At 45.5% G+C, this 16,942-nt stretch overlaps 1 protein-coding gene across 2 annotated transcripts; it reads right to left on the bottom strand.

Moving 5' to 3' along the window:
• Positions 1–349: 349 nt before the first annotated feature.
• LOC123053588 (kinesin-like protein KIN-14F) lies at positions 350–7,389 on the bottom strand. Of its 2 annotated transcripts, XM_044477062.1 has the most exons (19): positions 6,954–7,389; positions 6,224–6,387; positions 5,951–6,094; positions 5,085–5,420; positions 4,899–4,967; positions 4,582–4,740; positions 4,180–4,261; positions 4,019–4,108; positions 3,762–3,941; positions 3,345–3,451; positions 2,962–3,140; positions 2,648–2,812; positions 2,234–2,487; positions 1,982–2,145; positions 1,684–1,872; positions 978–1,594; positions 737–872; positions 559–657; positions 350–498 (listed from the first exon to the last, which is right to left on the bottom strand). In XM_044477062.1, exons 1-19 carry the CDS (start codon positions 7,027–7,029, stop codon positions 397–399), a joined length of 3,312 nt encoding a protein of 1,103 aa, XP_044332997.1. In that variant the 5' UTR covers positions 7,030–7,389; the 3' UTR covers positions 350–396. The 2 variants fall into 2 exon arrangements, with proteins under 2 accessions (XP_044332997.1, XP_044332996.1); XM_044477061.1 differs by having other exon boundaries at positions 350–872; positions 6,954–7,386.
• Positions 7,390–16,942: the final 9,553 nt, after the last annotated feature.

Raw genomic sequence — 16,942 nt, forward strand, 5'->3', positions numbered from 1 at the left:
AATTTATGTGGAATTTGATCTCACTGCCCGCTCCTCGTGCCACCGCCAGGCGGAGAGAAGTCAGGTTGGGTACTCAGTGGAGAATTAGTGGGGATATGAGAAAGCACCACACCCCCAAACCTCAATAGAATTATTGGAAGAGCCCCAATAACCTTTTATTAGAGTTTTCTTTTCTGCTCTACTTTGTTATTGTGCTGCGTCTAATGGTTTTAACTTTATTCCTCTTAATGAATGTAAGTTTTTTAAAGATTAGGTGCACGCAACTCCGTTCAATGGTTGCCACCTTGAATGTATTTAGTAACTTTGGCACTGGACATTCTAAAAATGGGTACTATTGGATCGGGTGAAATAGAGAATAGGCATAGGTCCGTTGGCATTTCAGCCTTTTTTTAGGGCCTATCTAAAAGAGCCTCTTGGTATCACAATAGGAACAAATGGGCCTCCGCAGACGTCTTTGCTTCTTTCGGAACAAGCACCGGTTTCAATTTCTGGTCGCCACTGCAACGAAATATAATGGCAATCACCACACTTTACATTGTACTCCTACAAAGGACGCACGCGAGATCTGTGGAGAACAAACCAATCAACAAACACGTGAACGAACGCAAGCAACGATGCGACGGATCCACATGCTTCTACCCAGCCGTAGAAGCCAACCTGCAGACCGGACGGCACGACACCGTCACAACAATCAAAGAATGGCTAAACAGACCCGCCAAGCTAGGTAGGCTCACACGGGCGCGAGCTTCCCGCGCGGCAGGGACATGCTGCGGCGCGTCTCCGGCAAGGGGACGTTGGTCCTCTCCGCGTACGGCGGCCTGTTCCGGCGATGCTTCCCTTCCGTCACGGCCTCCGCCTCCCGGACCGACGCCCTGACAACAACAACAACAACAAACACCCAAACAAAATGAAGTTACCGATGCATTGCCAAAGTGACACACAAGCGTGCGACCAGCTGAAGAATCGTTGGTGCGTACCTGAGATCGATGCTCTGGGACTGCCTGGTCGCCGGCGGCGGGAGCTTCTTGGCCGACTTCCGGCTGAGATGGAAGGTGGGCTCGCCGTTGGCCAGCTCGTTCTCCACCTCGGACCAGTTCTTCCTCACCCTGGCCTCCGACCTCGCCACCTTACTCCCGGAGTCCGCGCAGCCGTTCGCCGTCTGCTGCTCCTCCCTCCGCGCCTTGGTCGCGCTGTCAGGCCTGTTCTTGGTCACGCTCACGCTCTCTCTAACCGTCGGCTTCGCGCTCCGGTTCTCCTCCGAGTCCCGGAATTTCCGCAGGCTCTGCTCCGTCAGAATGGAGGCCGGCGTGTTGTTCCTGGACCGGCTGCCTTGCGATGCCTTCGCGGGCGGCTCAATCCTCGGCGTAGGCGTAGGCGTGCACTCAATGATGCTGTCGGCCTTCTCCACAGTTTTCGCCGCGGTGCCGCCGGATCTCTCGGCGGAGAACGAGCTTCTCACCGGAGGTGACGGGGTCTTGAACTTGCGCGAGCTGAAGTATAGCTCCCTGCTGATGACGGGTGACTTGTCGTCCACCTCTCGCACTGATAGTGGAGACCGGAACCTTCTCTGCTTCCCAGACGACGAGCTTCTGATCTGCAGAACAGAACAAGTCGTATATTTATTTAGGACAATTCCATTCCGTCTGCGAGAATGGAAATCCATGTTTGAAACAATTCAACTACCTCGCTTGTGCAAGTGTCGACGCTGGAATCCTGCCTAGCCTCAGGCTTGAAGCGCAAGCTGGTGGTAATTAGAGGTGACCTCGCCCTTGCAGCATTTCTTGTCTCGGATGATGTTATACGGTTTGTGGCATCTCTCAGCTGTGCTGCTTCACGCTCCTTATCTTCCAATGCCGATTTTAGTTTACCAATCTGACAAAGGCAGAAGTCGCATCATGAGTGATCAAAAACAAAGTTGTTCCAACTTCCAAGGCCTGCTATGTTTCACAACTCAACAACGCAATCACAATGCCGTACGTACCTCTTCCTTGAGGTCTTTGACCTGTGCACCTTCCTTGTTAACACGGGCCGCGCCAAGTTCTACGGTGGCCACGCGCTCGGCGAACTTGAGGGTGCTAATTGTTTCACCAAAAGAATCCGCTTCAGGGTTCACATGCACAAACATCAATGTCTTCGCCTGGCCGCCTGTATCCCAAGAAAAACAAATGATCAGCGACGTCGGCATTTTTTACCAAACAAGTTTAAAAATCTTACAAGAGGTTTTGTGTAGTACCTAAGGCGTCCTGCAGCACTTGTGTTAGCTTGCTGTTGCGGTATGGGACGTGTGAACTTTTCTGTGCTAGTGCCGCTATAACATCACCAAGTGCCGATAGTGATTTGTTGATGTGCTTGGCTTCAGTCAGTCTTTCTCCGGCGGCCTCAGATTTGTCCACCCTCTCACTTCCGGCGAGATCCACCAGGTGAAGGCATCCTCTTAAAGTTGAACCAGAAATTATCTCCTTCCCTTGCACATGAACTGTCAACACACTGAAAAAGGGCATTAAAATTACCACATGCAGTGATTATGGCTATGTCGCAGATGTTTGATGATATGGTCTATACAAATGATGCAAGGAGATTGTACTAGAGTACAACCTTATTATACGATAAAGAACATCAGACTAGTTTAATACAGTATAATTAATACCTGTGTGAGCGGCTACTTCGTTCATTAAGAGCAGTCGCTCCAACAGCCCGATTTCTGTGACCAAGTTTCATCAGGTCCAAAACATCCTTTGTGCACTTCACAGGCACTAAATTGGCATCAGGGATGTTGAGTCCATTCACATGAGAGTTGTTACGGATCTCTAATGTGTGTACGGTTAAGAAAAAATCCAGAAGGAATTTTTATGAAGCCAAAGTTTTGACAGCGAAGCAAGGAAAGTAAGCATAAAGCGATATATTTGGTATGCACATTGCCAACATGGAAAAGGCATTTTTTGGGAAATCATGGAAGGATATCGTTTGTTTGCACCATCAGCCATCAATAGATCTCTCACTTGTTCATTGTATATTTCAATCATCTGAACCCTCACATCATATGTCGTGGTATCTGATCTGTTTTGAGAAATATCAAACAGATCATTTAGCGATCGGTAGTTTACGCCCAAGGTCTCCTCTGCTGTTTTGTCTGGACCACTCTGAGTAACATATGCAAAAAACAAATCCATTGTGATAAAAAAACAAATAACCTCCAATCGGACTGCTTCAGTATTAAAGATCTTTATCCCCTCGTTGTAGTTTTTATTAATGCAACTCCTTCCCTTATAGTATTGCACGTCGGTTGGACATGTCCCACAAATTTAATGGTGTGAACTCAAAAGCAAATAAATGTGAAAAATTACCATAGTGTAGGTTTTTCCCGATCCTGTTTGACCATATGCAAATATACAAACATTATAGCCATCCATCACTGATCTTATAAGTGGTTGTGTATCAACATAAACTTCAGCTGTTACAAAGAAAATGAAAGTGAGTAGACTGGTAGCATTAAGAGCATTAAGAGTTGCAATTAGAGTACACCATCTCCTACAAAATTACTCTATGGTTTCCCAAAATAACATATCATTCTTGTAATTATTGATCATGTAAGGCTTTATGCAAAATAAACAAGTAATTCTATCTTTGGAATAACTATATAATAACAAAAAAAATAGCATAACTTTCTTGTGAATCATCAACTATTCTTTAGGAAAGTACTGGAGGGAATGCAATTGATTTGCGGTACATGGGAAACAAAATGAGGAAGTTTGATGATGTACATTGTGAAACATTAGGTCCAAATATTTTGTTGAAAGAGAATATCTTCCGTCCATCCTTTCCTTCCTTTTCAGGGTTAGTAATCATGATCTCCCCGTTTTCCCCAATATGATCCACAGTAGATCGTTGATCAGGTTGGTACTTCGGTAAAGGTTTCACTCTACAGTAGACTCGAATGCTACCTAAGAAACATATTTGAAGTTGTCAGTAACTATTATTTTACTGCAAATAAAATGAATTGAATTCAATTTAGGTTTACCTCTAAGATCTTGGACTTGATTGTACAGCTTACGATTTTCCTCCAGTAACTTGTGGTAAGCATTATGGTTCTGAGCCTCAAAATAGCTTTCTGCAACATTAGAATAATGTTTAGAGACAGAAGAGGACGACAATTGACAAAATTCTAAAACCATTACTCACCTAGCCTCGTCAAGTCTTCCTCCCATTTAGCTCGAGTGGATTCAACTTCGGACTTCATCTCATTGAAGGACAGTTTTAACTTCTGAATATTTCATGTTTAGAAGAAAATTAATAATTAGCACAATCGATAATGTCCATAAAATAGATGTCCAAATTAATTCTGTATATTTTAACCCTGAACAGCATATTTTTCATTAGATAAGTAAAAAATGGGTAGGTAATTTTATTGTTTTTACTGTTATTTATGTTTAAAAAGGGAACTACACGGGATATGTGAACTTGCCACTAAATACTTAACATGCAGCTTGACAGTTCACCAGCTAGCAGTTTATATATTATAAGGGAAGAAAAACGGTGTTGATGTTCAAGTTAAGCAGTACAAAAATGCACAGCATTTCCTACCTTCAGCTCTTCTTGTTGGTGTTCAAGTCCTTCCCCGTCACCCAAGCGTTTGCGGCTACCACAGGGCAATTGCAAAGATTTTGAAATAGCTTCAATCAACTCCAATTTGGAGCAAACACCACTGTCATCTTTCATCATCTTCCTCAAAAGGGATCTGACCTGTTAGATGGTACACATGTTTAAAAAGTAAGTTTCAGTCATTTGTGCAGAGTCTTTAGTTTTCAGGACTGCTAATGGCAAATGGTCCCTGTTGCCTATTTGGTGGTGTACATCATTATAAGGAAAAGACACCGAGGAGTACAAATATGATACCGCACCTGATTCCGGTGGGACACAAGCAGAATGGTGAATTCTTTAGAGGCTTGCTCAAGTATTGTTTCAAGGACCTGAAAAATCCACCACAAGTTAGTCCACAGGTGTTCGGCATTGTTTGTTGAGGAGATCAGTTAAACTAGTACTTAAAGGGGATCAACAATACATAAGAATAAGCAGAACATACCTACCATATCATCTAAAGGCAAGTCATCAGCTTCACTCCATTCCAGAAGGAATGCCCGCACAACTCGAAGAACAAACTGCTGGAAAAGTGAATGCTGGGATTCTTCAACTCTGGTTTCCTCAAGGGAGACCTCGGAGAGAAGATGAACAAATTCCAGCATTTGTTGGTTCTGGTCAGCTGAGCCTCCAAACCTGGAAGAATGTGAAGGCAACCTCTTGCTTGGAGGCGCAATCTTAACAATAGCTCCATACCGCCATATACCGATTCCACCTGAAAGTTTCCACTCGTGGTATCCTTTGAGACAGAGTATGCAGTCCACAACTTTCATTGATGAACCTCCCTGTGAATGTTGTACACAGAAATCAGATGCCACATGTTCAAAATATCAAGCTAAATTCAAAACTAGCAGTATCACATAATTCTTATTAGCGAATTTTAAAATTGGGTAGCTTGACTGAAGATATTCTTTTGATGAAAATCTGTGGGAGAGGCCACGATATAAGGAATAGGAACCTAAATTTGATCCACGAGGGCTTGAACCATGTTTGAAGATAGTATTCCATAGTATCTGCTCCATTTGTTTCTCACCGAGATACTCATGAATATTTGGTCTTAGAAGTTAAAATGAGTACTAACAGAAGAGCCACAGCAATTTCCATTTTCCAATGATAAACTTTAACCCATAAGTGTTCTTGCAAATGTGGAACAAATTTAGTGAATCGTTTCAGGCTATACAAATCAGCAAATCAAGATAGTCCTAGTAGTGAATAATTGTTTTGTTTTGAAAGGTGCAGTGAATAGTTGTCATGCTATGCCAAGAACAAGAGGGCAAACACTTGGAGCAATGATTATGCTAAGGCAAGGCCGTACCTTCTCAATGTCGGAAGCTTCAAATTCCAATAGATTCATCTCACTAACTGCAACGAGGAAGTTCCTCATGTTCTCGAAGTACTGGATCGCGGACTGCGCCGCCCCATCAGACCACTGCATCGTGTCAACGGGATTCTCAACGACCTGCCGAAGCAACAACGGTCACCGTGAAATCTCACTCACACATGGCAGGCACACCTGGGCATTTGAAGTCCCTCCCTGAACCCAATCGACCGGGTTATGGTGGGTGTTAGGGATGGATGTACTACGTACCTTGGGGATGGCGCCGGGGTTGACGCGGTTGAGGACCTTGCAGAGGATGAGGCCGTTGCGCAGGGCCGCGCAGAAGTCCTCCTCGGACGGCCTGTCCGGCAGGGCCTCCACCGCCGCCGGCGCCATCTGCCGCAGCCATCGCGCCGCCTCGCACCTCCGCGCAGCTGCGTATTGACACACCAGATCAGAGTCAGGGACTGGGAGGTTGCTAATTCTGCGTCGCGATTCGTGCAGACAAACACGATCGTGCGGCCTGTCCTCTCCCTTGCTTTCATACCCCGGTTGATTTATTTTCGAATTCTGAATGCTGAACGAACAGAAACCGGAAATCTGAGATGCTGAATTCATGTGAGTGATTGCATTGCAGTGTAATGAATTGTTTCTCCGGATTAAACTAACAGAATGTCGCATGCACTAAATGCATCTCGACCTAAATCAAGCGCAAGCCCGAGTACTAATTACTCTACGAACAATCACTACTGCAGTAAACAATGCCCGGGCGCATCCGTGTGCGAATGCCGCGACTGAGCATAAGCTATCAGCGTCCTCACGGAGCACTCAATCCAGCTCTCGCCGGCGCCGGCGCCGACGCCGCGGCTCAACTCAACGCCACTCAAGCACCGACGCGACGGCGAAAACGCAGAAGATCACGCACGCAAGCAGCATCGCGACGGAAAAGGCGAAACGCGTGGCAGGACTGAACGCGGAAGGAAGGGAGAAGAGAACTCACCGGCCTCCTCCGCCTTGCGCAGCGCCATCCCCTCGTCGTTGATCTTCCCGTCGTCCGCCGCGCCGAGCAGCCTCATCTCGCCCGCCGCGCCGCCGTACCACCCGCAGATCACACTTGTCGAGCCCGCACCGTACTGTACTGTACCCCAACGGTAGGCAGGCAGGACAGGAAGGAGTGTTTGAAAAACTCCGACCCCGAGAAAGAGGCAGGGCAGGGGCGGTATGGGTGCAGAGGAGGTGGGCTTTAACTGAAACTTTCCAAGGTGGCCTCGAAGAAGCGATATTTTGAATTCACGGGGATGGGGGGTGCTTCAGCGCTGAAAGATGGGAGGCGTCCGCTGCGGCCTGCGGGGCGCCCAACAGCGGGCAGCGTCGCCGGCGAATGGGGTCGCGACGGGTCGGAGCCCACGTGCTCGCTGAGTGTGTGGGCGGTGCGCATCGACTGCCGTTCAGCGGCGTATTTATGCTCGGAGCCCCAGAGATTCAAAACCCCTTTTTATCCTCTTGTTTCTGTCTGATTACGCGACGCCGGGGGGAATTCAAAGTTTCAAACGGTCGATCCGGTGGTGGGTGGTCAGATGAGATCCAACACCGTGCATGGATGCGTCAGTGGCGGTACTGCCTGCCTTTAATTTTTTATGATTGCAGCATTGCGGTAGACGGGTGTGGTGGATTATGGCCGTATGGGACTGCGTGGGTCGGGTAGCAGCTTCATTTGGATGTTTAGAGCATCTACGTTCGGGGATCTTAAACCCGTCTCAAACGTTCGGGGATCTGACCGATTAGTGACTGGTCATGAAAAACCGACCCATCTGAACGTCTCAAATTGTTCCCAAACTTCCTGCCTGTTCAGCGTCGCTCATATCTAGCCTTAATATGGGATGGATATGGGGCTATGGGATGGATATGGGGCGGTCCGGACGCGTCCGCCATATCAGCCCGGCCCACCCTGACCCCACATATATTCCCTCCGATGAACCCTAGACCGTGGTCCGCTTAGTCCACTCCATTCTCTTCGTCCTCTCCTCTATCCATTCTATTCTCTTTCCAATTCGATCCATGACGGATGACCGCAGCGGCTCCGACTTCAATGGCGACGGGAGCGCCGTCGATGTGGTCACTCTCCGCCTTGCTTTGCGCCGCTCCTGTCTAGATCAGGGCGGTAGCAGCGGAGGCAGCTCATGGAGCGACGCGCCATCCCCCTTCGCCTGTCGTTGCAGTGCAGGCGTTGTAACCGGGCCCGTCCGACGCGCAACACTGGTGGGAGCGCCGCCCGCTCCGCCCCACTCCAGGTACGCTGCCCGCTCCTCCCCACTCCAGGTACGTCGCCCGCGCCACCACATCCATTGTACCTCCGAAGGGCATCCACGGGCACTGTTGGGTGCTTGTGCCCTCGCCGGCGCCGGGCTGGTCGAGGACGCCCGAGTCGGAGGAGCTGGCCGCACGACGCGAGCGGCAATGCGCAAGCGAGGCCGTGGCAGCGGGCGACGCGTCAGGGAGGCATCAGGCACTCGCGTGCGCACCGGTCGATCATGAGGATGCTCTCATTGCGTCCGTCCTCCGGCACTCCCTGACAACAGTGGGAAAGGATGCACGATGGTTGCGGCTCGCTATCGAGCTGTCAGAGTGCGAGGCGTCGATGAAGGCGGCGGTAGCGAAGGCGATGGGGCACACCCAGGAGCATGAGTGCTTGCTTCAGAGGCTTGCCGGGGTCACATGGAGCTGTTGGGCGATTCCGATGAGGGATCAAGCTCCAACGATGACGACGACGATCCTCCGATGGCCGATGCCTACACGAAAGGCCAAAGCAGCACCGCCGATCGCAAGGGGAAGGAGGCGGCAAGGAAATGGTGATTTCCTCCGCCGTTCCCTGTTTAATTAAGTTTTTTTATCGTATGTTTAGGGTACTGTCCGATTGAAACTGCAACTTTTGGTTGTCCATAATCGTTTATGCTAGAGTTATGCCTGATTTAACTACATTTGGTGCTAGCTCATTAGTTATGCCTGATTTAAACTAGATTTGGTGCTAGCTCATTGATCTACGCAAGTTTATTTTCATACGTGCATGTATTTGCATTGATATGAAGGATCGGATTTGAGATACACGGGTGCGGGCGCACCAGAATGAGAAGTGCCCGGTCAGTGTCCGCGGACGTGTCAGGACACGCCCGTGGACGTTTGAGGCACCGGATTTGATGTCTTCGGCTGTAGATGCTCCTAGAGCATGGCTAATAGTAACATCCGACTGTATGGTTGTTGTTGCCACGTCACTTATAGCCTATCTAAGGCTGTACATAATGGGTAGTGTCATAGGTTAGTATCATCCATAATATTAGTGTATGATACTATCTTCGTAATGCATTGTATCATAGATTAATATCTTAGATGACCTCAATATTTATTATGATACGTTATCATGATATGATACCCAACCGTATCTTTCTTCATTTAATTCTATACCATCTCATCAAAATTGTCTAGTTGATATACATGATATTAACACTACCGGACTAACACCCTACGCCGGCCCATTGCCGTCGGCCTAGGTCTATGCCGATGGCCACCGTCGGCATACCCCCGTCGGCGTAGATAACGTCAGCGTACTTGTGTCAGACCGTCGACATAGAAAAGCCGTCAGCATAGAAACACCGTCGGCGCAGATTTTCACTAGACGGCAATAGACGGCGCCGTCAAACACGCTGGCCAAACACGGGCTGCCGCGTGGCACTGTATGCCGACGGCCTACCAGTGCCACGTGGCAGCTCCTGGTTTCTCCTGGCCATGACTATGCCAACGGCCAGGCCGTCGGCATATATCTGTTCTGTATTTTTTTATTTTCTTTGTTTTCTCTCTTTTCATTCAATTTGACAGCATTCAAAGACACAAAATATGACAGTATCCATATATATACAGAAATATGACAGATCATCATCTGATACTCAAGATCATCATCAAGTTCATCATCTAAAGATCAATGTTCAAGAAATCGTTAACTGGTAGCTGCTCGGTCAGTTTAGGAGTAGCGATTAATCGGTGAATCGGCCTATTAACTGGATTAATCAGTCGACCAATAATCGGTAGATTGAATAGAAATTTGCCAACATATATCTTGATTTTTTAATGTATTATACCATACTCTCATGCTCCCAGCTATGTAGTATACCAAAATATGCTGCCATACACATATGAAAAGCATAGAGAGGAGGTAAAATTATTAATCCTATTATCTATTAAGGAGCGGCATGGGCCCGGAAGGGGTTATGGGCCAAAATTTTGGGCTTTGTTTGCCCACCTGTTAATGGGCCAGCAGACATTAATCGGCATGACAACTGATTAATCGGTCTAACTGGCCAATTAATCGGCCTGACAAATTAACGCGACGAATAGGTGTTATTCGATTCGGCCATGCTATGAGTAGGGATTAACTGACCTATTAACTGATTAATCAGGTGAATTCTTGAACAGTGCTAAAGATACTCAAGATCATCATAATCATCTAAAGATACTCAAGTTCATCATCTAAAGATCATCAACATCATCATCGTCGAAACTTCATGAACATAATGAAGGAAATATGCCCTAGAGGCAATAATAAAGTTGTTATTTATATTTCCTTATATCATGATAAATGTTTATTATTCATGCTAGAATTGTATTAACCGGAAACTTAGTACATGTGTGAATACATAGACAAACAGAGTGTCACTAGTATGCCTCTACTTGACTAGCTCGTTGAATCAAAGATGGTTAAGTTTCCTAGCCATAGACATGAGTTGTCATTTGATTAACGGGATCACATCATTAGAGAATGATGTGATTGACTTGACCCATTCCGTTAGCTTAGCACTTGATCGTTTAGTATGTTGTTATTGCTTTCTTCATGACTTATACATGTTCCTATGACTATGAGATTATGCAACTCCCGAATACCGGAGGAACACCTTGTGTGCTATCAAACGTCACAACGTAACTGAGTGATTATAAAGATGCTCTACATGTGTCTTCGAAGGTGTTTGTTGGGTTGGCATAGATCGAGATTAGGATTTGTCACTCCGAGTATTAGAGAGGTATCTCTGGGCCCTCTCGGTAATGCTCATCACTATAAGCCTTGCAAGCAATGTAACTAATGAGTTAGTTACGGGATGATGCATTACGGAACGAGTAAAGATACTTGCCGGTAACGAGATTGAACTAGGTATTGAGATACCGGCGATCGAATCTCGGGCAAGTAACATACCGATGACAAAGGGAACAACGTATGTTGTTATGCGGTTTGACCGATAAAGATCTTCGTAGAATATGTAGGAGCCAATATGAGCATCCAGGTTCCGCCGTTGGTTATTGACCGGAGATGAGTCTCGGTCATGTCTACATAGTTCTCGAACCTGTAGGGTCCGCACGCTTAACGTTCGGTGACGATCGGTATTATGAGTTTATGTGTTTTGATGTACCGAAGGTTGTTCGGAGTCCCGGATGAGATCAGGGACATGACGAGAAGTCTCGAAATGTTTGAGACATAAAGATCGATATATTGGAAGGCTATATTCGGACATCGGAAAGGTTCTGAGTGGTTCGGGTATTTATCGGAGTACCGGAGAGTTACGGGAATTCGCCGAGGAGTATATGGGCCTTATTGGGCTTTAGGGGAGAGAGAGAGAGGGGCTGCCTAGGGCAGGCCGCGCGCCCCCCAAGGCCTAGTCCGAATTGGAATAGGGGGAGGGGCGGCGCCCCCTCCTTCCTTCTCTTCTCTCTTCCCCTTCCTTCTCTCCTACTCCTACTACTTGGAAGGGGGGGAATCCTACTCCCGGTGGGAGTAGGACTCCCCAGGGCGCGCCATAGTAGAGGGCCAGCCCTCCCCCTCCTCCACTCCTTTATATATGAGGGGGGGCACCCCATAGACACACAAGTTGATCATTGATCTCTTAGCCGTGTGCGGTGCCCCCCTCCACCATAATCCACCTCGGTCAGATCGTCGTAGTGCATCACCGTCATCACGCCGTCGTGCTGACGAAGCTCTCCCTCGAAGCTATACTGGATCGTGAGTTCGTGGGACGTCACCGAGCTGAACGTGTGCAGATCGCGGAGGTGTCGTACGTTCGGTACTAGGATCGGTCGATCGTGAAGATGTACGACTACATCAACCGCGTTGTCATAACGCTTCCACTTTTGGTCTACGAGGGTACGTGGACAATACTCTCCCCTCTCGTTGCTATGCATCACCATGATCTTGCGTGTGTGTAGGATTTTTTTAAAATTAGTACGTTCCCCAACAGTGGCATCCGAGCCAGGTTTATGCGTAGATGTTATATGCACGAGTAGAACACAAGTGAGTTGTGGGCGATACTAGTCATACTGCTTACCAGCATGTCATACTTTGATTTGGCAGTATTGTTGGATGAAGCGGCCCGGACCGACATTACGCGTACGCTTACGCGAGACTGGTTCTACCGACGTGCTTTGCACACAGGTGGCTGGCGGGTGTCAGTTTCTCCAACTTTAGTTGAATCGAGTGTGGCTACGCTCGGTCCTTGTTGAAGGTTACAACAACACATACTTGACGAAATATCATTGTGGTTTTGATGCGTAGGTAAGAACGGTTCTTGCTCAACCCGTAGCATCCACGTAAAACTTGCAACAACAAAGTAGAGGACGTCTAACTTGTTTTTGCAGGGCATGTAGTGATGTGATATGGTCAAGACATGATGCTAAATTTTATTGTATGAGATGATCATGTTTTGTAATGGAGTTATCGGCAACTGGCAGGAGCCATATGGTTGTCGCTTTATTGTATGAAATGCAATCGCCATGTAATTGCTTTACTTTATCACTAAGTGGTAGCGATAGTCGTAGAAGCAATAGTTGGTGAGACAACAACGATGCTACGATGGAGATCAAGGTGTCACGCTGGTGACGATGGTGATCATGACGGTGCTTTGGAGATGGAGATCAAAGGCACAAGATGATGATGGCCATATCATATCACTTATATTGATTGCATGTGATGTTTATCCTTTATGCATCTTATTTTGCTTAGTTCGACGGTAGCATTATAAGATGATCTCTCACTAAATTTCAAGGTACAAGTGTTCTCCCTGAGTATGCACCGTTGCGACAGTTCTTCGTGCTGAGACACCACGTGATGATCGGGTGTGATAAGCTCTACGTTCACATACAACGGGTGCAAGCCAGTTTTGCACACGCAGAATACTCGGGTTAAACTTGACGAGCCTAGCATATGCAGATATGGCCTCGGAACATTGGAGACCGAAAGGTCGAGCGTGAATCATATAGAAGATATGATCAACATAGTGATGTTCGCCATTGAAACTACTCCATCTCACGTGATGATCGGACATGGTTTAGTTGATATGGATCACGTGTTCACTTAGATGATTAGAGGGATGTCTATCTAAGTGGGAGTTCTTAAGTAATATGATTAATTGAACTTTAATTTATCATGAACTTAGTCCTGGTAGTATTAGCATATCTATGTTATAGATCAATAGCTCGCGTTTAGCTCCCCTGTTTTATTTTTGATATGTTCCTAGAGAAAACTAAGTTGAAAGATGTTAGTAGCAATGATGCGGATTGGATCCGTGATCTGAGGATTATCCTCATTGCTGCACAGAAAAATTATGTCCTTGATGCACCGCTAGGTGACAGACCGATTGCAGGAGCAAATGCAGACGTTATGAACATTTGGCAAGCTCGATATGATGACTACTTGATAGTTTAGTGCACCATGCTTTACGGCTTAGAATCGGGGCTTCAAAGATGTTTTCGAAACGCCACGAAGCATATGAGATGTTCCAAGAGTTGAAATTAGTATTTCAGACTCATGCCCATGTCGAAAGGTATGAGACCTTTGACAAGTACTTTGCCTACAAGATGGAGGAGAATAGCTCAGCTAGTGAACATGTGCTCAGAATGTCTGAGTACTACAATCACTTGAATCAAGTGGGAGTTAATCTTCCAGATAACATAGTGATTGACAGAGTTCTCTAGTCACTATCACCAAGTTACTAGAACTTCGTGATGAACTATAATATGCAAGGGATAACGGAAACGATTCCCAAGCTCTTCGTGATGCTGAAATCGACGAAGGTAGAAATCAAGAAAAGCATCAAGTGTTGATGGTTGAAAAGACCACTAGTTTCAAGAAAAGGGTAAAGGGAAGAAGGGGAACTTCAAAAAGAACGGCAAGCAAGTTGCTGCTCCCGTGAAGAAGCCCAAAGCTAGAACCAAGCCTGAAACTGAGTGCTTCTACTGCAAAGAAAATGGTCACTGGAGGTGGACCTACCCTAAATATTTGGCGGATAAGAAGGATGGCAAAGTGAACAAAGGTATATTGGATATACATGTTATTGATGTGTACTTTACTAGTGTTTATAACAACCCCTCGGTATTTGATACTGGTTCAGTTGCTAAGAGTAGTAACTCGAAATGGGAGTTGCAGAATGAACATAAACTAGTTAAGGATGAAGTGACGATGTGTGTTGGAAGTGGTTCCAAGATTGATATGATCATCATCGCACACTCCCTATACTTTCGGGATTAGTGTTGAACCTAAAATAAATGTTATTTGGTGTTTGCGTTGAGCATAAATATGATTGGATCATGTTTATTGCAATACGGTTATTCATTTAAGTCAAAGAATAATTGTTGTTCTATTTACATGAATAAAACCTTCTATGGTCATACACTCAATATAAATGGTTTATTGAATCTCGATCGTAGTGATACACATTCATAATATTAAGATGCAAAGTTAATAATGATAGTGCAACTTATTTGTGGCACTGCCATTTAGGTCATATTGGTGTAAAGCGCATGAAGAAACTCCATGCTGATGGGCTTTTGGAATCACTTGATTATGAATCACTTGGTACTTGCGAACCATGCCTCATGGGCAAGATGACTAAAACTCCATTCTCCGGAACAATGGAGCGAGCAACAGATTTGTTGGAAATCATACATACAGATGTATGTGGTCCGGTGAATGTTGAGGCTCGCGGCGGGTATCGTTATTTTCGGAACTTCACAGATGATTTGAGCATATATGGGTATATCTACTTGATGAAACATAAGTCTGAAACATTTGAAAAGTTCATATAATTTCAGAGTGAAGTGGAAAATCATCGTAACAAGAAAATAAAGTTTCTACGATCTGATCATGGAGGAGAATATTTGAGTTATGAGTCTGGTCTTCATTTGAAACAATGCGGAATAGTTTCGCAACTCACGCCACGTGGAACACCACAGCGTAATGGTGTGTCCGAACATCGTAACCGTACTTTATTAGATATGGTGCAATCTATGATGTCTCTTACCGATTTACCACTATCGTTTTGGGGTTATGCATTAGAGATAGCTGCATTCACGTTAAATAGGGCACCATCTAAATCCGTTGAGACGACACCATATGAACTGTGGTTTGGCAAGAAACCAAAGTTGTTGTTTCTTAAAGTTTGGGGTTGCGATGCTTATGTGAAAAAGTTTCATCCTGATAAGCTCAAACCCAAATCAGAGAAATGTGTATTCATAGGATACCCAAAGGAGACAGTTGGGTACACCTTCTATCACAGATCCAAAGGCAAGACATTCGTTGCTAAGAATGGATCCTTTCTAGAGAAGGAGTTTCTCTCGAAAGAAGTGAGTGGGAGGAAAGTAGAACTTGATGAGGTAACTATACCTACTCCCTTATTGAAAAGTAGTTCATCATAGAAATCTGTTCCTGTGACTACTACACCAATTAGTGAGGAAGCTAATGATGATGATCATGTAACTTAAGATCAAGTTACTACCGAACCTCGTAGGTCAACCAGAGTGAGATCCGCACCAGAGTGGTACGGTAATCCTATTCTGGAGGTCATGTTACTTGACCATGACGAACCTACGAACTATGAGGAAGCGATGATGAGCGCAGATTCCACGAAATGGCTTGAGGCCATGAAATCTGAGATGGGATCCATGTATGAGAACAAAGTGTGGACTTTGGTTGACTTGCCCGATGATCGGCAAGCCATAGAAAATAAATGGATCTTCAAGAGGAAGACGGACGCTGATAGTAGTGTTACTATCTACAAAGCTAGACTTGTCAAAAAAGGTTTTGACAAAGTTCAAGGTGTTGACTACGGTGAGGTTTTCTCACTTGTAGCGATGCTTAAGTCTGTCCGAATCATGTTAGCAAATTGCCACATTTTAGGAAATCTGGCAAATGGATGTCAAAACTACATTCCTTAATGGATTTCTTAAAGAAGAGTTGTATATGATGCAACCAGAAGGTTTTGTCGATACTAAAGGTGCTAACAAAATGTGCAAGCTCCAGCGATCCATCTATGGACTGGTGCAAGCATCTCGGAGTTGGAATATACGCTTTGATGAGTTGATCAAAGCATATAGTTTTATACAGACTTGCGGTGAAGCCTGTATTTACAAGAAAAGTGAGTGGGAGCACTACAACATTTCTGATAAATATATGTGAATGACATATTGTTTATCGAAAATAATGTAGAATTGTCTAGAAAGCATAAAGGAGTATTTGAAAGGAGTTTTTCAAAGAAAGACCTCGGTGAAGCTGCTTACATATTGAGCATCAAGATCTATAGAGATAGATCAAGACGCTTGATAAGTTTTTTCAATGAGTACATACCTTGACAAGATTTTGAAGTAGTTCAAAATGGAACAGTCAAAGAAAGAGTTCTTGCCTATGTTACAAGGTGTGAAATTGAGTAAGACTCAAAGCCCGACCACGGCAGAAGATAGACAGAGAATGAAAGTCATTCCCTATGCCTCAGCCATAGGTTCTATAAAGTATGCCATGCTGTGTACCAGATCTATTGTATACCCTACACTGAGTTTGGCAAGGGAGTACAATAGTGATCTAGGAGTAGATCACTGAACATCAGTCAAAATTATCCTTAGTGGAATAAGGATATGTTTCTCGATTATGGAGGTGACAAAAGGTTCGTCGTAAAGGGTTACGTCGAT

This window comes from Triticum aestivum, chromosome 2D, assembly GCF_018294505.1.
Source record: "Triticum aestivum cultivar Chinese Spring chromosome 2D, IWGSC CS RefSeq v2.1, whole genome shotgun sequence".
Taxonomy (NCBI): domain Eukaryota; kingdom Viridiplantae; phylum Streptophyta; class Magnoliopsida; order Poales; family Poaceae; genus Triticum; species Triticum aestivum.